Here is a 20,987-nt window from a genome sequence, read left to right as displayed (position 1 = left end):
TTTTTGAAAAAGTTTTATACACAGATATTTATATTATTAAATTTGGCATCATAGAAGACTCAGATCACAATTGGCTTATTTTTCTATTTCCTTAACTATTGTAATTTTCTGCTCTTATAATAATTTTTATTTTAAAAGATAAATTTGTTTATTTTTTAATAGTCAATCTTTGCTGTTGTAATCTGCAACCTCTAAAATGATTGTGTTGCTTTTAGGATTGATTAAAAGAAACACTCAAGATGAAATCTTGGTGCAGCAAGATACAGGTAATACACTAAACAAAAAAGTGTACAGCCTCCTTATGATGGTAGTTTTCTAAATGGAAAAACATTTGCCTGTATTCACATAGACATTTATATTTTGTTTTCAAGGGAAAACTTGCTTCTTTGGCAATATTTATAAATGAAGTAGAATTTTTTGTCTGAATATATTAGTTTCAGTCTTGCAAGATGTATCATGGGTTTTTGGTGCTGTGTAACAATGAATTGTAATTAGCATGTGGTTCCAAATATATAATGTCAGGTTTTTAAAAATATCTTAGTGGTTCTTTTCTATTTATAATTTCAAACTTACATAAAGTGTACCAAGAATTTCATAAATTTGTTTTCAGTAAACTGCTCTTTTTGCTATAGTAGGTCATTAAACACAACATTTACTTTTTTTTTTTTTTTTTTTTGGATACAGAACCTCAAGCTGTCATCCTGGGTAGAGTGCTGTGGCATCACAGCTCACAGCAACCTCCAACTCCTGGGCTCAAGCAAGTCTCCTGCCTCGGTCTCCCAAGTAGCTGGGACTACAGGTGCCCACCACAACGCCCGGTTATTTTTTAGTTGCACCCGTCATTGTTGTTTGGCGGGTCCGGGCTGGATTCGAACCCGCCAGCTCAGGTGTATGTGGCTGGCGCCTTAGCCACTTGAGCCACAGGCGCCCAGCCAACACTTACTCTTATAAATGAAAACTTCTGATCATCTAGAATAGTGGTTCTCAACCTTCCTAATGCCACAACCCTTTAATACAGCTCCTCGTGTTATGGTGACCTCCAACCATAAAATGTTTTTCGTTACTACTTCATGAAGCTGGGTTTTCCCCCTATAGATTTGAGCAAGTAGAAAACAGGGAAGGGCATATATATAATAAATTTAGATTCTATTAAATTTTCCAGCTGTTTCCTTTCTGTCACTATTAACATTTCTAAAGCGTATTATAAACTCAACTTCAAGAGAACAGGGTTTTTTCCGCATAACAAAGTATCGTATACCTCCTGCATCCTGTAAAATCTTTATATTGTCTTATGTCAGTCAGGGTTTTGAACACTCTATAAGGGTGACTAGAGTATGAGTGTAATCATACTCAGAACTCGGACAGGAAAGCAGCAAGGGGTAACGCAGTACCACTGCTAGCCGGAGGCCAACATGGAGGGAGGTAAAGTATTAAATACTTTGATACCTTTCTCCTATTCTCTTCTAATCTACTAGAGCCTTCCACTGCCTGAGCCCAACCAGAAGCTAGAGAGGAAGGGATCTTGCTGATGCAATCCATAAAATATAGAGTAGATTAATGGGGGCAATAGAGAATATCTAGCATGGTGACATTGAAGTATAAGAAATTCCAAAATTTTGCTATAAATTTGCTTCCAAATTTAAAAGATAGCTAGAAGAGCAAAGTTTTGGACTTAAATCTTTGGTACTATGTAATATATTTGGAATTATGAGTACTACTACTAAAGTACTTTTAATTCATCCACTAACTCTTCGAACTATTGGGCACCTAGTTTGTGTGACACATTAGATGTATGTACCAAGGGAAATATTACACAGTCCCTATCCTTCAGTGGCTTATGATTTAACATACAGGGACAACATGTAAATAAATAAGGGCAATTAAGTATCACATTGTGTAGTTGGATGTGAAATATGGGACTCTTTGTGTCTTAGTTTTGACTGAGGTGCCAAGAAAGTAAAATGCCAACCATTCTCATATTCTACAGTAGAGTGGAAAACTATAAAAAGTAGAAATTGCCAGAAGAAGAAGGAGGAGGAGAAGAAGAAGGAAGAAGGAAAAGGGTGGGGAGGGGGCTTTTGAAACTCTTAATTGTCCACCTAGTTTTATCTCAGAAAAAGATTGGCGTTTAGAAGATTTTGAGAGTTTGGGGTGTGCTGTGAGTGGACATAGCTTTTTCCTTACCTCCTACCTAGGAAAAGAGGCTTTAATAACATTCTGATATATGACCCCTAGGACTAGGGGTTAAGGGATCACACAGACTAGTGCCTGACTCATATCTGAGGAATTCATTCATTATCTATATAGGACTTGTTAAGTATGGGCACTATTCTAGGCACAGGCAAATATAGCAGTGAATGAAATAGACACAATATCCCTGTCTTCGTGGAGCTAACTTGCTAGCACAATGTTTGTGAGACAGTTTGGCTGACTAACTGTAAAGATGAATTTTGGATTTGGTCAATGTCTGCACTTTCTGAATCACAGCCACTCTGTAGGTGCTTCTTTGGATCAAAGGCTACTAGAGAGGGTCACATGGAAAGATGAGGAGACTTCAAGAGAAGGATGGCGCTGCACCCACAGATGCTAGCAATTAACATTGAGCCAATAACCAGAGGAGATATATTTGCCCAAGTGCACGTGGGAGATTACCAGTATTTTCTCACTGGGGTAAGGTGAAATAGAGGTATTTTCAAAGAACTCATAAAATAACAACTATCAACTCTAAACACCCTTAATCATAGAACTGTATAGCCAAGTTAAGAATTTTCTTTCCCCTTTTTCTGCTTCAACTTGAAAGAAGTAAGGCAATCTAGTTGGTGGTAATCATGGGAGGAGACATCAGAAGAGAAATTTTAGACAGGGTCATAGAAAGGAAGTTAGCTTTTTCCCCCATTGCTATGGCAGGCTCAAGCTAGGAGAATTAAGAAGCTTTGCCCTTAAAATGTTTATTATTATGCTAGACATATTAATTACTGATATAAAGCTGTCTAATTGGCTAGTTGACTTTTTTTTACATGAGTGACCAGAAAAGTCATCAGTTTTCTACCTATCATGTTCAAGGAACATAGAAGAATTAACTTTGCTAAATGTAGAATATAAATGTCTTAACACAATAACTAAGAAAATGACATGAAGGCTATGTTAACTAGTTTGATGAAAATATTTCAAATTGTATATAAAAACAGCACACTGTACCCCATGATGCTATTAATGTACACAGCTATGACTTAATTAAAAAAAAAGAAGAAGAAGAATTAACTCCACCAGGTGTGTTTGAACATGTGAGGAGAAGTAAGTTGTTTGCAAATTGCACCCTATATGTCTTAATTGTTCAATGTGCCAGTTATAGTTAAAATTTACATGGAAAAAAATGTCAACTTGCCTTTTATTTGAAATTTACTAGTATTTGATTCTTTAAATAATCCTGAAATAATTTACTCATTACCTTCAAAGAAGTAGTGCTATGTTTGCCAATCCAATTTTCCTATAAGATATCTTCATTGATCTTAATAATCAAGATGCGTCTCAAGCCAAATACCCAAGATATGCAAAGAGGAGCTAAAAGTCATATAAAACTTTGATAAGCACTGGGACTTTCAGTTTTGGCAAAAAGGCCAACAAAATGTCCCTTCTTTGGATCTACAAGTGGAGCTTTGATAAACATAAACATTTGACAACTGACTAAAAAGTACAGCCAATTACTATGAATGAAAGATATATCACAAAGCCCCAGATAGTTGTTTAGAAATAATAATAAAAAGAACAGGTTTTGGTTTTCATTTTATTCTTTACAAGGATTTAAACAAACGTCAATTTTTTTTTTTTTTTGAGAGTCAATTAGGCAGTGTCACCAGTATAACATTTTGGGAACACTTCCAGAGCCTCTCCCTCAACTCAATGCTCAAGCGTTTCACCTTGTCACACCACCAAATAAAGTAAAACAACACAAAATACTGCCACTTCACCCCAAAGTGGTGCTTTTAATCTGCCCTTTCTTGACAGCTCAATGGGTCATTAGCAAGAGGCCCACTGAGTGCTTTAAAAAGGGAGGAAAGAATAGGTTTTGGAGTGATAGATCTCTCATTCTTTCATTCATTCACTGAGTGTTTAGAGAATGCTTACTATATGCCAGACTTTGTTCCAGGTAGTAGGAATATCTCACTAAATAAAGTCACAAATCCATATCCTTGAATGTTTGTGATTCCCTGCTATATGATTTTAGTGTCTATACCCCCTCCCCAAGTTTTATGGAGCTAGCTTCAGTGGCTTCCTTTCCTTGATATCCAAAAAGACTCCTTCTATGTGTATAAAAGTAATAAGAGGTTACCATCCCTAATTGCAGGGAGTTCCTATAAGACAATGAGAAAATGATTAACACAATAATTGAGGAAAGGAATGAATTGGCAATTCACTTAAGTAACATAAACAGCCAAGAAATATACATTATTGCCATCTGATCTTCATTGATAAACCAAACAAAAGCATACATTGGAGAAAGGAATCCCTATTCAATAAATGGTGCTGGGAAAACTAAAACTGGATCTGTACATTTCACCACTTACAAAAATTGAGTCATGATGAATAAAAGATTTAAATTTAAGACATGAAGCAATAAAAACCCTAGGAGAAGACATGGGAAAAACTCTTGATGATATTGGCCTGGGGAAAGTGGCAATTACAACAACAACAAAAATAAACAAAAAGGACTTAATTAAGTTAAAGAGCTTCTGTACAGCTAAGGACAGGACCATCAGAATTAAAGCAAATAGACAACCTTTAGAATGGAACAAAATATTTGCATATTATGAATCGGACAAAGGGTTGGTAACTAGAATCTACAGAGAACTGAAATTAATCTACAAAAAAGAGCAAACAATCCCATTACCACTGGGCAAGAGACATAAACAGAACCTTCTCTGAAGATGACAAATGGCCAACAAACATGAAAAAAATACTCATTGTCTCTAATCATCAGAAAAATACAAATCAAAACTACTCCGAGATATCATCTAACCCCAGTGAGAATAGCCCACATTACAAAGTCCCAAAGCTGCAGATGCTGGCATGGATGTGGAGATAAGGGAACACTTTTACACTGTTGATGGGGTTGCAAACTAATACAGCCTCTTTGGAAAGAAGTATGGAGACTCCTCCAAGAGCTCAAAATAGACCTTCTATTTGATTCTGCAATCCCAACACTAGGTATCTACCCCTCCCAAAATCATTTTATCACAAGGACATTTGTACTAGATTGTTTATTGTAGCTCACTTTACAATAGTCAAGATGTGAAATCCCTAAGTACCTATCAACCCATGACTGGATTAATAAACTATGGTATATGTATACCATGTATTATTATTATTTTTGAGACAGAGTCTCACTACGTCGTCCTTGGTAGAGTGCCATAGCATCACAGCTCACAGCAACCTCAAACTCTTGGGCTTAAGCAATTCTCTTGCCTCAGCCTCCCAAGTAGCTGCCACAACGCCTGGCTATTTTTTTGTTGCAGCTGTCATTGTTATTTTTTAGCGGTCTGAGCCAGGTTCAAACCCACCAGCCCTGGTATATGTGGCCAGCACCATAACCAGTGTGCTACAGGTGCTAAGCCTATATCATGTGTTATTCAGCCACAAAAAAATGGAGACTTTACATCTTTTGTACTAACTTGGATAGAGCTGGGGAACATTCTCTTTAGTAAAGTATCACAAGAATAGAAAAGCAAGTATCTAATGTATCCAATACTAATATGAACCCTGTACATGAACTAATCCAGACCCACACAAGAGAAAAATTCAATTTAATTTAACTTAGGGGGAGGTGGGAGGGAAGGAGATAGGAGAAGAAGGATGGGAATTGGTGTGCTCTCAGCAACGTGAGGGTATATGGTACACCTCCTGAGTAAGGAGCAAAACTACAACAGGGACCTTGCCTAACAAGTGCAAGCATTGTAACCTAATTGTTTGCATCCTCATATTAATCTGAAATTTAAAAAAAAATTTAAAAAACACAAAAATACTTTTTACTAGTAATTAAGAAATACAAATAAAACTAAAGCAAGAAGGTTTTTTCTGCCTATCAACTTGATAAAGACAAAAACTACTTACAATATCCAGTGTTGGTGAGAATATAAATAAAGTAGACTCTCAGACACTACAGAATTTAAATTAATACATATTTTTTGCAATTTAGCCACATTTATCATACTTGTAAAAGTGCTTCCCTTTGACCCCACAATTCTATGAATTCCTCATAAGGAGGTAATCAGGAAAGTCCACAAAAGGTCTGCATGTACAAGAATATTCATTATAGTATTTTCATAATAGCAAAAACTTAGGAATAATTTAATTGCTCACCAATAATTAGGTAAATTATTATATTTCCACACAATGAAATACTATGCAACAAGTTAAAATAACATAAACCATTATTTATGCACATAAGATAACACATAACTTTTTAAATGTATATCTTATTTTTTAAATTATCGTTTATTATGCTTTTGTGTGAGCCATTTGACTAGTGAGGTATATGGAAAAGAACTGTCAAAATGTTTATGTACTATATGACAATTTTTAAGTAAGTATTTAATCTCAAAATTCGTTCAGCAAAATTAAGCACTTAATATGTGCTAGGCAAATACGGACTGGTGAGAAACTGGAGGGTATCTGCAACATACACTTGCTGAAAATCCAAGAAGGGCGCCGAGATGAGACGGTTCACCATCTGTCAGCAGCTGCAGATACTCCCAGACCACGGTTTCGCGCCAATCTGTTTCGTGATCCTCCGAAGCCCCGCCCCCCCCGGGGCTGGCTGGGAGTTTTGAGGGCGAAGGAGCGAAGGAAGCCTATCGATATCTCTGGAATGGACTGCATTACCCTGCGCCGCCGTCAAAATCCCCCAGACTTCTCTGTAGATTGCCGAGCGATAGTTTCCGCTGCGCTCCCTGATTCCTAGCTTTGCTGGAGGCTACAGCCAGGCCGGCGCTGGAACCATGGTACGTTGGATCCCAATCCTGGGAAGGTCCACTCTAGGGCATAGGTCCAATGACTTGGGGATGGCATGCCATCTCTCCTGTCATCCTTAGCGTGGCCTGGGGCTACACAGCATGCGAGACTCAGCCGACGAGAGGTCTCAGGCAGTGATTCAGCATCTCCGGCCTGTCCCAGGGAGGGACGGTCGGTAGTCGGTGGGGCATTTCCACCGCGTTGATTTCGCTTTCTGCGGGGCCTAGAATACTACCTCCTCAGGCAACTAGTCGAGTTCGGCCCTCAGGTTCCTACATTGGAGGAGATTCTGAGAGGTCCAGCGTGGCCGGTCGTACTTGGTATGGGAGAGGAGAAGATAGGGACTTAACTTGGAGGCCTACTTGTACTGCCAGTGCGGACTTAACCCTCTGGGTTTGTGCTTTAGAGTTCCTTTTCCTGGTGGGTCTGTGTGATTTCTCTTTCCCCTAGAGCTCAGTTAGAAAAGGCCCTTTTTAACAACTTTGTTCCGTCACCTTGTTACAGATGAGTAAACACAGGCTGAGAGGGGAAGTGGTAGAATCAGGGTCACAACATAGGGTTTGGGCTTCCATTCCTATGCCAGCCATTCCAGCCCTCAATCTCACCCCATGATTATTCTCCCAAGTACTGATGAATTTGTTTTAATACTGTCATTGTGACAGTAATAGTTCTATCGCTATAGCTATTTGTGTATACTTGTAACTTTCTGAGGGCATTTTGGTTTTCATTCACTCAATATAAATATCAAAATACAGGTGCAAGTACACTGAGGATTCAAAGATAAATCAGACAAGTCCCTAATAGACAGAAAGGGACGTTTAGATAAAGAACTGTGGGAGTATGTGTTGGGGGGTTTTGGAGAGAAAAAGAGGAGACTTCAAGTGAGATATTTAAGCTAATTTAAAGAAAAGGAAGGCTTTCACCATTATTAGGACCTGGTATAAGGGAACATCATGAGAAAATAGGAAGTAAAAGCCCAAAGGAGGTGCTGTGGAGTGTAGCAGAATGGGAAGTTGGAAAGATAGGACCCTTTTAAATCTCTTTCTTCCTCCTTACCAACTCATAGTAAATGTAGAATTGACAACTGAATAAGTGAGATTGCCTTAATGGAATTGTTTTAACATTGAGTAAAAGCACTTGCAAACACATTTCTTTTTTTCTCCCCCAAATATTAAAGGGGTAAAGATATTTTGTTACATGAATCAATTTTATAATGCTGAAATCAGGGCTTTTAGTGTGCCCACTTTGAAAACAGTGTTCACTGTACTCCAAAAGTAGATTTATCCCTCTCTTTCTCCTCCTCCTTCATTCTTAGATTTTTTTTAAATTTCTGATTAATTTGAGGGTACAAGTCAATAGGTTACAATGTTTACATTTGCTAGGTAATGTACCTGTTGTAGTTGTGACTTTCACCCAGGAGGTATGGATATATGTTTACATTGTGTCCATTAGCTGAGCACACACCAATCCCCTTTCTTCCTCCTTGTCCTCCGTTTTTAGTTTTCAATGTCCATTATACCACTTTGTGATCATAAAGACCCTTAGGAGAACATGTGGTATTTGTTTTCCATTCCTGAGATACATAGGATAATCATCTCCAGTTCTATTCAAGTTGTTGTAAAAGAGATTATTTCATTTCTTTTTATGGGTGAGTAGCACTCCATGGTGTGTATATATATGGCATTTTCCTTATTCACTCATCAATTGATGGGCAATTAGATTGATTCCAGTCTTTGCAATTATGAATTGTGATGCAATGAACATTCAGGTGCAGGTATCTTTTTGAAAATTTAATGACTTCTTTTCCTTTAGGTAGATAGCAGCAGTGGTTAGGTAGATATCAGATCAAATGGTAGGTTTACTTTTAGTTCTTTGAGGAATCTCCATACTATTTTTCACAGAGACTATACTAATACCAGCAGCATATAAGCATTCCTTTTCCATTATATCCATGCCAACATCTGTTGTCTTTTGATTTTTTAATAATGGCCATTCTGATAGGAGTAAAGTGGTAGCACATTTCTTAACGAACATTAAGAGTTGGGATTGGTGATGTTCTCTTATATTAATAGGTCTTTTTTCCCTTTACTTTCAGTTTCGAAACCAGTATGACAATGATGTTACAGTTTGGAGCCCTCAGGTAAAATGTCTTACACTGCTTCTTTGAAGTAGCTTTTTGTGGCTGTAATATGTTTAGAAATTTATGAGCTTGTAGGCTGGGAAAAAATGGAATATAATTATTTTAGACATTCCTGGAAATTAAATTTTAATTAAAGTAAATTTCCTAACAGACCCAGAGGGCATTACACTAAGTGAAATAAACTAGAAACACAAAAATTGCATGCTCTCACTTACATGAGCAATCTTTAAAAACAGGTCAAATATGTAGAGAATAGTGGGTATCAGGGTAGGATGTGGCAGGGAGAGGAGAAAATGAAGGGATGTAGGTAAAAGGATGCAAAGTAGCAAATACATGTATAAGAGGAATAAGTAGAAAGATCTAATGTACAGCATGAATACTGTAGTTAATAATACAGATAGTATATTCTATTCAGGATTTTTGCTAGGATTTTTGAGTGGATTATAGCTGCTCTTAATCACAAATGAGAAAAGTGGGTAACTATGAGATAATGGGTATGTTCGTTTCTTCCATTATAGTGACCATTTTTGCTATATAAATATGTATCTTACAACATCATGTTCTATCCCTTAAATATACTCAGTAAAATTTATTTTTAGAAAGGTTGCCTGGTTTTTTTAAAAAAAAAAAAAAAAAAAAAAGAAAGAGAAATTGAGATTTGGGCTAGATGAGATGTCTCACACCTGTAATCCTAGCACTTCAGGAGGCCAATGCAGATGGATCACCTGAGTTCAGGTATTAGAGACCAGCTTGAGCAAGAATAAGACCCTTTTTCTACTAAAAATAGAAAAACTAGCTGGGCGTGATAGTACACACCTACAGTCCTAGCTGCTTGGGAAGTGGAAGCAAGAGGATCATTTGAGCCCAAAGCTTTGAAGTTGCTGTGAGCTTTGATGCCACAGCACTCTACCCAGGGGGACACTGAGACTCTTGGGAACTCTAGTTTTTAATTTATAAAAGGGTCTTCTAAGATGACTCTAAGATGTGTTGTTTTTTCTCTTTAGGGCAGGATTCATCAAATTGAATATGCAATGGAAGCTGTTAAACAAGGTTCTGCCACAGTCGGTCTGAAGTCAAAAACCCATGCAGTGTTGGTAGCATTGAAAGTAAGTAAAGCAATTCTTAAATCTTTCTTCTTTAGAACTACCAAATGTAAATTTCACCACATATTCAGTAAAGTTATAAACTTATTTTTATGTCTTATAATGTCTCTATTTAGAGGGCACAGTCAGAACTTGCAGCTCATCAGAAAAAAATTCTCCACGTTGACAACCATATTGGTATCTCAATTGCAGGGCTTACTGCTGATGCTAGACTGTTGTGGTGAGTATGATCGTGAAAAACAAAGGAAACATCCCTTTTGATTCATAATTAATTACTTTTCTGGGAAAGATCCATATAGGATATTTTAGGAAGTTGTCTGCCAGAATATTTGTGAGTGAATACCTAAAAGCAGGTTTGGGTTAGCTGCTGAGTATTCCATTTCTTAGTCATAGTGACGAATAGAATTAAACTTTTTTGTTTTGTTTTTTGAGACGAGGTCTCACTTTGTTGCCCAGGCTGTAGTGCAATAGTGTGTGTGTGTAGTGTGAATGTAGCTCCCTGTAACCTCAAATTTTTGTGTTCAAGCAATTCTCCTACCTCAGCCTTGAATAGCTGGGACTGGCTGATTTTTTCATTTTCTGTATAAATGAGGTCTTACTCTATTGTCCAGGCTGGCCTCCAGCTCCTGGCCTCAAGCAATCCTACCTTAGCTTCCAAAGCACTGAGATTATAGGCATGAGCCACCTTGTTCAGATTAATAGTAACACTTTCGAGAATGATGTGCTATTGTTAATGTAGTGTATATCATTTGAGACCATGTTGTGTCTAAGAAGAGATCCCTGCTTTAAAGATGAGCTGAACCACATTTGCCTTCTTTAATACATCAATATTTATTAGACATTTATTTTTTGCAGTGCTCAATACTGGATACTGTAGGGTATACAAAGGTGACTCAGGCATTGATCTTGTCTTCAAGGAACTTAAAATCTGGTTTATCTAAAAGGCAAAGTAGAAAGAATAGACTAACAGGTAAATTTCTGTGGGAGTCCAGAGAAGACAAAGATTATTTCTTGTTGAGAGGCATTATATAAAGAAAGAGGTGGGACTTTGAAATCCCACAGATTGATTTCACAGAATCAAACATAGTTTGATTCTCACCTTCACTGCTCACCTTCACTGCTTAGTATCTGAGATGGGACTAATTACTTAAATACTCAGTTTTGGTGGGTATTTTCTTTTTCAAGGTTATTATTGTTAGCTAGCCTGACATATACAGTACTTGACACAGTGTTTTTTAGATAGTAAAAAAGATATGTATGTGTGTTGGAGGTGGGAGGTAGTTAGTCCAAACTAATCCTTAAGTTTGTTATGTGTTTAGAGAGGAAAGGATATATAAAGGCAGATAGTAATGCTGTTATTCAATATTTTCAATTTATCTAGCCACTCCATTGCTCTCTTAAGTCAATAAATAGTATAGTGATAGCATTACGGGTTTCTACTCTTAATGTAAAATGTGTTGTATTTTAAAACTTTTATTTATCCCCCCCTAAAATATTGCCATGCCAGCAGATATTCATTCAGTATAAAAACTTTTAATGTAAATGAAGTATTGTACATTTTGGGAGATACTAAGTCTTTGAAGTTTGCTGTGTATTTGGTACTTAGAGTACATCTCAATTCAGTCTAGCTACTATGCAAGAGTTACATGTGATTATTGCCTACCATATGGGCTAGTGTAGTTTTAGATAGCATTGGGAAATGGACTTATATAAAAGTACAGAACAAATAGTTTGGTTTCTCCAATATTTATTATCAGATGTGACATACATTTAGTGGACAAAGAAATAAGGAAAGAAAGGAACATATTCATTTCTTGTTTATCCTCTTTAATTGGCATGATTCCCTTTTTCCTTTTCTTGATTTTCAGATTTAACAGTGAGACTCACCAGTATCTAATATCTCTTCCAGAGTGCTGCTGGAAGTGACATGTAAAGATATCCTCTGCCACAGATTCTATTTCTTGCACTTTATTGAGGAAATTTTAGTCTGTTTTCAAGAAGGAAAAAAAAAAACTGGTTCAAGACCTGGAATTAAGACAAACTTACTGACAGTAGGAAGGATAAGAGAAGAGAGATTACTCTTTTTTTCTTGTTCAGTCTTCTGTTTTCTTTGCTCTGAGACAAAGATTTTCTAGAACTGTGGAACATTTTAGTCTTTTTTACAAACCTCATGTGGCCCCAGAGTTTGGCACAGAAATGCATCCGTGTGGCCACATATATCTTTCCTTTCTGATTTCCTAAAATAGATATAATCCATGTAATGTTTGGAAAAAGCAAAGTGAAATCAAACTGTGTATTGAGTTTATGTATTGACTTAGCTGTCTGTGACTTGAAATCATTATTTTTTCTTATTTCTTTTTCAGTAATTTTATGCGCCAGGAGTGTTTGGATTCCAGATTCGTATTTGACAGACCACTGCCTGTGTCTCGTCTTGTATCTCTAATTGGAAGCAGTATCCTTTTTATGTTAGCATTTATGGGTATGAATATTAAAGGGTTTTGGTACTTAATCCTTGTGTTAATTATTAGAAATATGATGATATATAACATAGGTAAGATTATGAAAACTTTTTTTTTTACCTGGAGACAGGTTCTCAATCTCTTCCAAACTAGAGTGCAGTGGTGTCTTAGTAGCTCACTGCAACCTCAAACTCCTGAGCTCAAACAATCCTCCAGTCTTAGCCACCCAAGCATTTGGGACTACAGGTACATGCCTGGCCTCAAGCAATCCTGCCTTAGCCTCCCAAAGTGCTGGGTTTATAAATGTGAGGCACTATGCCTGGCCAGATTATAATAACTTTAAATAATTGGGTTGCTAAATCTTTTTAGCCTTTGTAAGCAATTGACACATTCCAGGCATAGATAAGACCAATATCAGGAAAATTATCCAAACTTCATTTTTAGAAGGGTCTTAAAGTTTCTTACTGGTTCTGGATGTTCCCAAAAGTCCCGGACCCCTTATGTCCAAAGCAAATGAGGTTCTATGTGTACTGAGATCATTTTGTTAGCAGTCATCTTGGGATCGGAAAGTCAAATATTTTGTAATAGTAGGCCAAGTAAATACTGTCCTGTTTTTTTCTTCTTCTGGTATATTAGGCAACAATTAAGGAAACAACCAGAGGCCTTTGTTATAATGTTTAATTTGAAGATAAAGATTATACTTTATTCTTTGTTGGAACAAGTTCTTTAACTAGTTTAAGAGACCCAGATACCAACACAGCGATATGGCCGGAGACCATATGGTGTCGGGCTTCTTATTGCTGGTTATGATGTAAGTTCACAGAGTATTGTTATATTTTCAAGATTTTTAAAAACTAACTAGAAATTTTATATTTTTTAGTTTAAAGTAAAAAATTATGGGTGCATTTTTTTTCTTTTCGTAGGATATGGGCCCTCACATTTTCCAAACTTGTCCATCTGCTAACTATTTTGACTGCCGAGCTATGTCCATTGGCGCTCGCTCTCAATCAGCTCGTACTTACTTGGAGAGACATATGTCTGAATTTATGGAGTGTAAGTCATGTCTTGGTTTCCTTGGGGGTGGGGTGTTGCCTCCAATCTTTATATAGTGATTAAACATGGTATCCTAAATGAAAAGTCTATTAGCCTTGTAGTAAAGAGTTTTTGTTTTTTTCTTTAATAAAGCCCATGAAGTGTTTATTGTTTCTGTCATGTACTAGTTTTTAATCCTTCTGGTTACGACAGTAGTTTCAATCACCAACATATGTTGTCAAAATATAAATGTATCGGCTCGGTGCCTGTGGCTCAAGTGGCTAAGGCACCAGCCACATACACCTAAGGTGGCGGGTTCAAATCCAGCCCGGACCTGCCAAACAACAATGACAGCTGCAACCAAAAAATAGCCGGGCGTTGTGGCGGGCACCTGTGGTCTCAGCTACTTGGGAGGCGGAGGCAGGAGACTCGCTTGAGCCCAGGAGTTGGAGGTTGCTGTGAGCGTGATGCCATGGCACTCTACCCAGGGGGATAGCTTGAGGCTCTGTCTCAAAAACAAACAAACAAACAAAAAAATATATATATATAAATGTATCCCCAGCCCTGAAAATTCTTGATTTATTTGGTCTAAAGTGTGTCTCAGCCACAGCGGAAGATCACTATACTGGCTACCAATTATAAGTTCTACTTACAACTTTTAGTTTTCTGTGATTCTGTTCTTATTTTAAGCCACATAGACATTTCTACATAAGTAGTACAACAAGTAAAAAGTAAAGAGACAGTGTTTCCTATGGAAAAGGAACGTAAAAGATGTAAGATGTGATGATAGGACAGGTTTTTAAATGCTTTGCTTCACGTTGGAAGGAGTATTAGTATCAGGTCTTTTATATTTTTTGTCATCTTAATCGGTTTTCTTGTGGCATAGTAGCATATTATGGTGGAGTTATTTGGGGCTCAGTGAATGCAGAGAAAATGATTGTCTTAATATTACTCAAAGCAAACTATGTTGTAGGATCATAGTAAGTTTGAATTTGAGAAGTGGAAATTCCAACCAATAAATTCCTGGCTATTTTTATTAACATAAGTTTAGTGTATAACTAAAACCACAATTTGAGACGTAGACTTGATAAATAAAAGAAGCCTAGCATGACAATGAAATTGAGAAGTAATTGTTAATTTATTACATATAGGCAATTTAAATGAACTGGTTAAACATGGTCTGCGTGCCTTAAGGGAGACACTTCCTGCAGAGCAGGACCTAACTACAAAGGTAAATATCATGTTTTCCAATTGTAGATATTAACATTATAATTTAATCCTTTGTTGCATAAATGTAAATAATAGAGGAGTGGATGTGGTTCTTTGGCTCATTTCCTTTGAGCGATTCACTAAGGAATCTGATTTTGAAATGTCATTTTTTAAACATTTCTTTTTGGTATAAAGCAGTAAAACCAGGAACTCTCATATAGAATGTCCATTTTTTTCAGTTAATAGGCATATCTTTGTATTATTAATTTGGTTAACAAAAATGTATGCAATAAGCACCTATGTTGTACGGGCACTTGCTAGGCTGTGAGAATATTGTAAACACAGCTAACACTTTGACCTTCGTAGAACATACATTCTACTGGGGGGGTAGGTGTGATATACAAATAAGTAAACTAGTATATTAGGTGACAGATGCTATGTGAAAAATAAAATAGGCTAAGAGGAGAAAGTAACTAACTGGGATACAGGTATGTGGTATGGTAGATACAGTCTAAAATAGGGTGGTCAGAGATGACCTCACCAAGATAGTGACATTTAAGGAAAAGATCTAAAGGAGATGAGTGAGCCATGCAGCTGTCTAGAGTAAGATTATTCTAGGGAATACAAATACAAAAGTTCTGAGGTCAGAAGTTCCTAGTATTTCAGGCAAGGAGACCAGTATTGGGGGTCAGTAATCAAAAGGAAGAAGAGAAGGAAAGAAACCAGTGAGGTACTGAAGACTAGATTCTGTATAAACTACTGAAGGTACTTTGTCTTTTATTAAGTGGATTGTTAGTTTGAGCAGAGGGATACTATGATTAGGTTTAGGTTTTTAGAGAGACACCCTGGTTGGCATTCTAAGAAGATTATAGTGAGGCGTGAGTGAAAATAGTTTCTAGGCTTTTACAGTAATTCATTAGAGAGGTGATGGTGATGGGAGTAGAGGATAGAGTTAGGGATGATGAGCAGTGGTTCAGTTGTGTATGTCTTTTGAATTTAGAGCCAAAAAGATTCGTTAAAAAAAATTATCATAGGACATGATGAAAGGGCACAATGTCTCCAAGGCTTTTGTCCTGATTAATTAGAAGGGAAGATTTATGTTATACTGAAATGGATAAGATAGTGAGAAGTTTTGGGAGCAGGGCTTAGGGAGGAAGATCAGGCAGTTAATTTTGAACAGGTAAATTTGAAATGCCTATTGTTTGGCCAGTTGGTGAAATAGAGTAAGCAATTATCACCACTCCTAGGAGTTCCATAGAGAGAGGTCCAGCCTAGATTTAAAATTTTCTGATTATTTATACAGAAATGGCATTTGGAGTCTGGACTGGATGAGATTACTAAAGGAATCAAATAGATAGACACATGGTTTGAGGACTGGGCCATGGGTTTTGCAATTGGGAGACGAGTTGGTATCAGCAAAAGAGAATGAGAATGATGGCCAAAGAAGTAAGAGGAAAAATTGGGAAATGAAGCATACTTGAAAGTAAATAAAGAGAAACTTTCAAGGATGAGGTAATAAAAAACTGCTAGTAGATCAAGGAAGTTACGGATTGAGAATTAACCATTAGATTACAATGATGTTGTCTTAGGGGACTTTATAAGATGGTCTTAATGGAATGGTTAGAGCAAAAGCTTGATAGGAATGATATCAAGCAAGAATGAGAATAAAAGAATTGGAGCTAGCTCTTTGGAGGAGATTTTCTGCTGAGGGTCACAGAAATGGAGTGGTGGATAGAAGAGGCTGTAGTGAAGGGTTTTTGTTACTTTATTTTTTAAGGTGGAAGTAATTACATCATATTTGCTTCATGATTATAATCCAGTGTAAAGAGAAGAATTTATGTAGGAGAAATACAGGAAAAACTGCTAGTGCAGTATCCTTTAACTCGGGTGGAAAGATTGGCCTTTGATAGGAAATTCATTCATAGTAACAAGGAGAAAGAGACTCTAGAGACATAGGACAGAGGAGACACAATGGGAACCTGTGAAAGTTCTCTTCCAATTGCTTCTGTTTTCTCAGTGAAATAGGAATGTTTTCAGCTGCAAGGAGAAAAAAAAAACATTAGAAGTAGTTGTCAAAGAGAAGGGGAGATTGAATGATGTAGGAACTGGTACGGTACGATCCAGGAACCACTAAGGCCTACTTGAGGTCCTTACTCAAGGACTCCTTACTTGAGTTAAGGATCATTAATTAAAGGGACATTAGTCAGCATTATAAAGCTATTTTGTTATAGAGATGATTTTTATTTAATATTTATGTGAAGACTTTATAGCCTGCATGATCTTTTCTAAACAGTGTTTCTGGATGACATAGACCTTTGGGGCTACTCTTGATAATCAAAAATGAATAAATCTACCAATGGCAGAGGTCTACTTGTTTCTTTCTCCCTTTTTTTCTGCACATAAGTAATTTTTTATTTTTACTTTTTTTTCCATCCTCAGAATGTTTCCATTGGAATTGTCGGCAAAGACTTGGAGTTTACGATCTATGATGATGATGATGTGTCTCCATTCTTGGAAGGTCTTGAAGAAAGGCCTCAGAGAAAGGCACAGGTATATAACTAATAACATGAAAAGATTTAGTTCTACCCAGGTGTGGTGGCTTACACCACTAATCCTAGCACTCCAGAGGCTGAGCCAGGTGGTTGCTTGACCTCAGGAGTTTGAGACCAGCCTGAGGAAGAGCAAAACCCTGTCTCTACAAAAAACAGAAAAATTAGCCAGGTGTTAGTGGTTGCCTGTGGTTCCAGCTACTCAGATAGCTGAGGCAAGAGGATTGCTCAAGCCCAAGAATGTAAAGTTGCAGTGAGCTATGATGCCATGGCACTCCACCTTGGGTAACAGAGTAAGACTCTTATCTCAAAAGAACAAAAAAAAGCTTTAATTCTATCATAAGCTGCTGTTTTTACCACAACTGTGTATGTAAGTCTATCATTTTTGTCTTTAATTATTGAGATAGGCCCAGAATTCCTACTGTAATAGGAAAATTAAGAACAGAGTAAAGTAAAATATTGAGGGGCAGTTGATGTCTATAACACAGAAGGGGAGAAGAGTTGATTATTAGATTATTGTGATAAGCCACCTCAAAATGTATGGGTTCAAACAACAAACATTTGTCACATTTTTGTGGGTGACAGAATCTTAGCTGCCTGGCTCTTATGCTGGTCTCACTTGGGGTTGCCAAACATTGCAGTCAGGTGTGGTGTGGGGCTGCAACATCCAAGATGACTTTACCTCACATCTCCTAGGTGTATTAGAGGAGCTGCTGGAAGGCTGGGACCTCTGCTAGGATGACTGAGCCTCTGTCCACGTAGTCTCAGGGCCTCTTCTTCAACAAGGTCTCTCTAGCAAGGTGGCAACTCAGGGCTTGCAAAAGTGAAAGCTGCCAAGCATTCTGAAAGCTGAGATCCAGGACTGGCACAGCATCACTTCTGTACATTCCAACAGTTAAAGCAAGTCAGAGGGCCAGTGTAGATTCTATGAGTAGGGACTAAGAGAAGTAGTTCACTGCGGGCCAGCTTTGAACACTAAGGTCGCTAAGATGGCTCTTCACAAATAGGGAGAAAAGCATCAAGAAGTGTGGGTGAATCTTAGGTTAAATATGAATCTTTTTGTTGGATGTTTAGAATACCGTTTGCTTTTATTGATGTTTATTTGATAGCTATGTAATGAAAATTAAAAAGTAGTACAGAAATTTGTTTTACAGAATGAGTTTTTTCAACTTGAAAAGGATATTACTGGTACTGTTGCGGGGGCAGCAAGATTTACATTATTTAAACTACTATTGGGAAGAGCTAGCACTGTTGGGAAGAATGCTGTGGAGTGCCATAAACACAGCTGGTTCATTTGCTTGCATCTTTGCTGTTTTATCGGTGGTAAAGGGGAAAAGAATGTCAAAAAAGTGCTAATTGCATTTTAGGCGTGGTAGTGATGATATAAGGAAGGCTTTTACTCTTGAGCAAAGTAACATATAGTAAAATGGTGAACTTGTTCAAAGATTTTAAGGTTTTTTTATTTTTTTGAGACAAAGTCTTAAGCTGTCGCCCTGGGTAGAGTGCCGTGGCGTCACAGCTCACAACAACGGCAAACTCTTGAAATTCTCTATACAGTTAACCCTTGCACAAGGGGGTTGGGAGGGTGGTCAAAAATCCATGTATAACTTTTTGCTTTCCAAAAATTCTAATAGCCTACTGTTGACTAGAAGCCTTACCAATAACAAACAATTAACACATAGATTAGTATCTGCATAAATTTTATGCATTCATGACTGCCTTTTTCTTAAAAATTTTTTTGATATTTCTAAGGTAGTTTTTCAAATTGTCACAAATCTCAAAAAAATTTTCCAATGTATTTATTGAAAACAATCTGCCCATATGTGGACCTGTGCAGTTCAAACCTGTGTTGTTCAAGAATCAACTGTATTTTAGAAAAACCAAAAAAGGCTTTGTTTAGAAATTTTAACAAGAAAATGAAGTAAAATTAAGTATCCAAAATATCTTATCTCCTAGATTATTTCCTAACGCCTTTTTCTCATTAATTTTTTAATAATGTAATAATTGTGATTAGTAGTATATGTTAATAAAGTATTTATTTTACATATTTTCTTCTTTTTTTTTTTTACCCTTAAGCTTGTTCAACCTGCTGATGAACCTGCAGAAAAAGCTGATGAACCAATGGAACATTAAGTGATAAACCACTCTCTATGTGTATTATCAAATGTCTAAAAATGCAGGACACATACTGATGACAATAATCTATACTTTGAACCAAAATTTGGAGGGTAGTAGAATGGTATGTTTTAGGAATCAGTCCCACATGTAAGTTTTTTCCGAACAACCTCACTGACGCTATAATGGGGTGCATTTTTCTTTGAAAGGGTATATATAATCATTTTCTAGAAAGTGTAGGTATCTCATACTAATGTTTTTATATGAAAAAAATAGTGTCTTTGCGATTTTAAAGACAACTGTGAAATAAAATTGTTTCACCTCCTGGTGTTCTGGGTTTTTTGTAGCTTCAACTGAATAATAGTCTGGGATTACAACTGGTCATTTGCCATGCGTGCTAGATTAAGTTGCTTTATTTTTTGCAATGGGGAAAAATAAATGTCTTAATCTAACACAGCCTTATACACATAATAATTCTTAAGTATATGGACTGGCTACATAAGAATCCATGAAGTTTTGGTTCAGAATACAAATTCCAGAGTTCAACTTTCGAAATTTTGATTAAAACCTAAGAAACAACCACTTCCCAACATAAGTAGCCAGATTATCATCATATGAATGGTTTTTCTTTCCAGATAGCACATCTTTCTAAAGAGTGATTTAGGCCAGGTACAGTGGCTCATGACTGTAGTCTTAGCACACTGGGAGGCTGAGGCAGAAGGTTCACTTTAGGTCAGGAGTTTGAGACCAACCTGAGCAAAGCACGACCCTCTATCCACTAAAAATAGAAAAATTAGCTGGCATAGTGGTGATTGCCTGTAGTCCCAAATACTCAATAGGCTGAGGCAGAAGGATTGCTTGAGCCTAGGCGTGAGGTTGCTGTGAGCTAGGCTAAGGCCATGGCACTCTAGCCAAGTGACAGACCAAGACTCTGTCTTATAAAATAAAATGAAAATTTAGAAATAAAGAAAAATTCATTTCTAAATAGTTAACTATTGGCTTTAGATGAGTTACTTGGCCCTATTTTAAGGAAAACTTTTGGAGAATTACTGTGAGGGTTAAATGGGAAAACGTATGTGGTAAAGCCTTGTAAACTCAAATTTATAGAAAGTTAAATTTTTTCCCCAGGTTTCTCAAATCTTAAAGTCCTAAGTTTAAGTTTTCTGTGAGTAGTAAAAGAAACTGGTAGCCTGGTTGAGGGAAAAATTTCTTAAGTACTGGGATGTCTGAGATGTCTGTCTGTACTCTAGAAGTAGCCTCAAGAATCTGCCATTCAAACTTGGGAGATGAACTTAAGTACCATATGGCTATTTGATCTATAATGGAGTTGCATCAAGCACATGTAACTTTAATACATATACAAAACAGGGAA

The 20,987-nt window shown here is 36.9% G+C and overlaps 1 protein-coding gene and 1 non-coding gene across 2 annotated transcripts; one reads left to right on the top strand and one right to left on the bottom strand.

Annotated features, from left to right (window-relative positions):
* Positions 1–3,916: 3,916 nt before the first annotated feature.
* Positions 3,917–4,052, bottom strand: LOC111724645. The gene has a single exon (XR_002772913.1). It is a non-coding gene; the product is annotated as a small nucleolar RNA SNORA21 (small nucleolar RNA).
* Positions 4,053–6,844: 2,792 nt separating this feature from the next.
* PSMA1 (proteasome subunit alpha 1) lies at positions 6,845–19,944 on the top strand. Its single transcript, XM_003781126.2, has 10 exons — positions 6,845–6,998; positions 9,104–9,148; positions 10,153–10,254; positions 10,368–10,471; positions 12,615–12,703; positions 13,451–13,521; positions 13,634–13,763; positions 14,894–14,973; positions 17,391–17,501; positions 19,577–19,944. The coding sequence occupies exons 1-10, from the start codon at positions 6,996–6,998 to the stop codon at positions 19,631–19,633; spliced, it is 792 nt and encodes a 263-aa protein (XP_003781174.1). The 5' UTR covers positions 6,845–6,995; the 3' UTR covers positions 19,634–19,944.
* The last annotated feature ends 1,043 nt before the right edge of the window (positions 19,945–20,987 follow it).

Source organism: Otolemur garnettii, unplaced genomic scaffold, assembly GCF_000181295.1.
Source record: "Otolemur garnettii isolate 467f Iridium unplaced genomic scaffold, OtoGar3 scaffold00001, whole genome shotgun sequence".
NCBI classification, from domain to species: Eukaryota; Metazoa; Chordata; class Mammalia; order Primates; family Galagidae; genus Otolemur; species Otolemur garnettii.
The sequence above is the reverse complement of the archived record's forward strand: the minus strand, read 5'-3'. Positions and strand labels throughout refer to the sequence as shown.

What these genes read in the sequence shown, in the direction of transcription:
- PSMA1 (XM_003781126.2), top strand. An exon ending in TGTATCTCTAATTGGAAGCA is followed by an intron (nt 12,704 to 13,450) that starts GTATCCTTTTTA and finishes AACTAGTTTAAG; the next exon opens with AGACCCAGATACCAACACAG. An exon ending in GGCCTCAGAGAAAGGCACAG is followed by an intron (nt 17,502 to 19,576) that starts GTATATAACTAA and finishes TTTACCCTTAAG; the next exon opens with CTTGTTCAACCTGCTGATGA.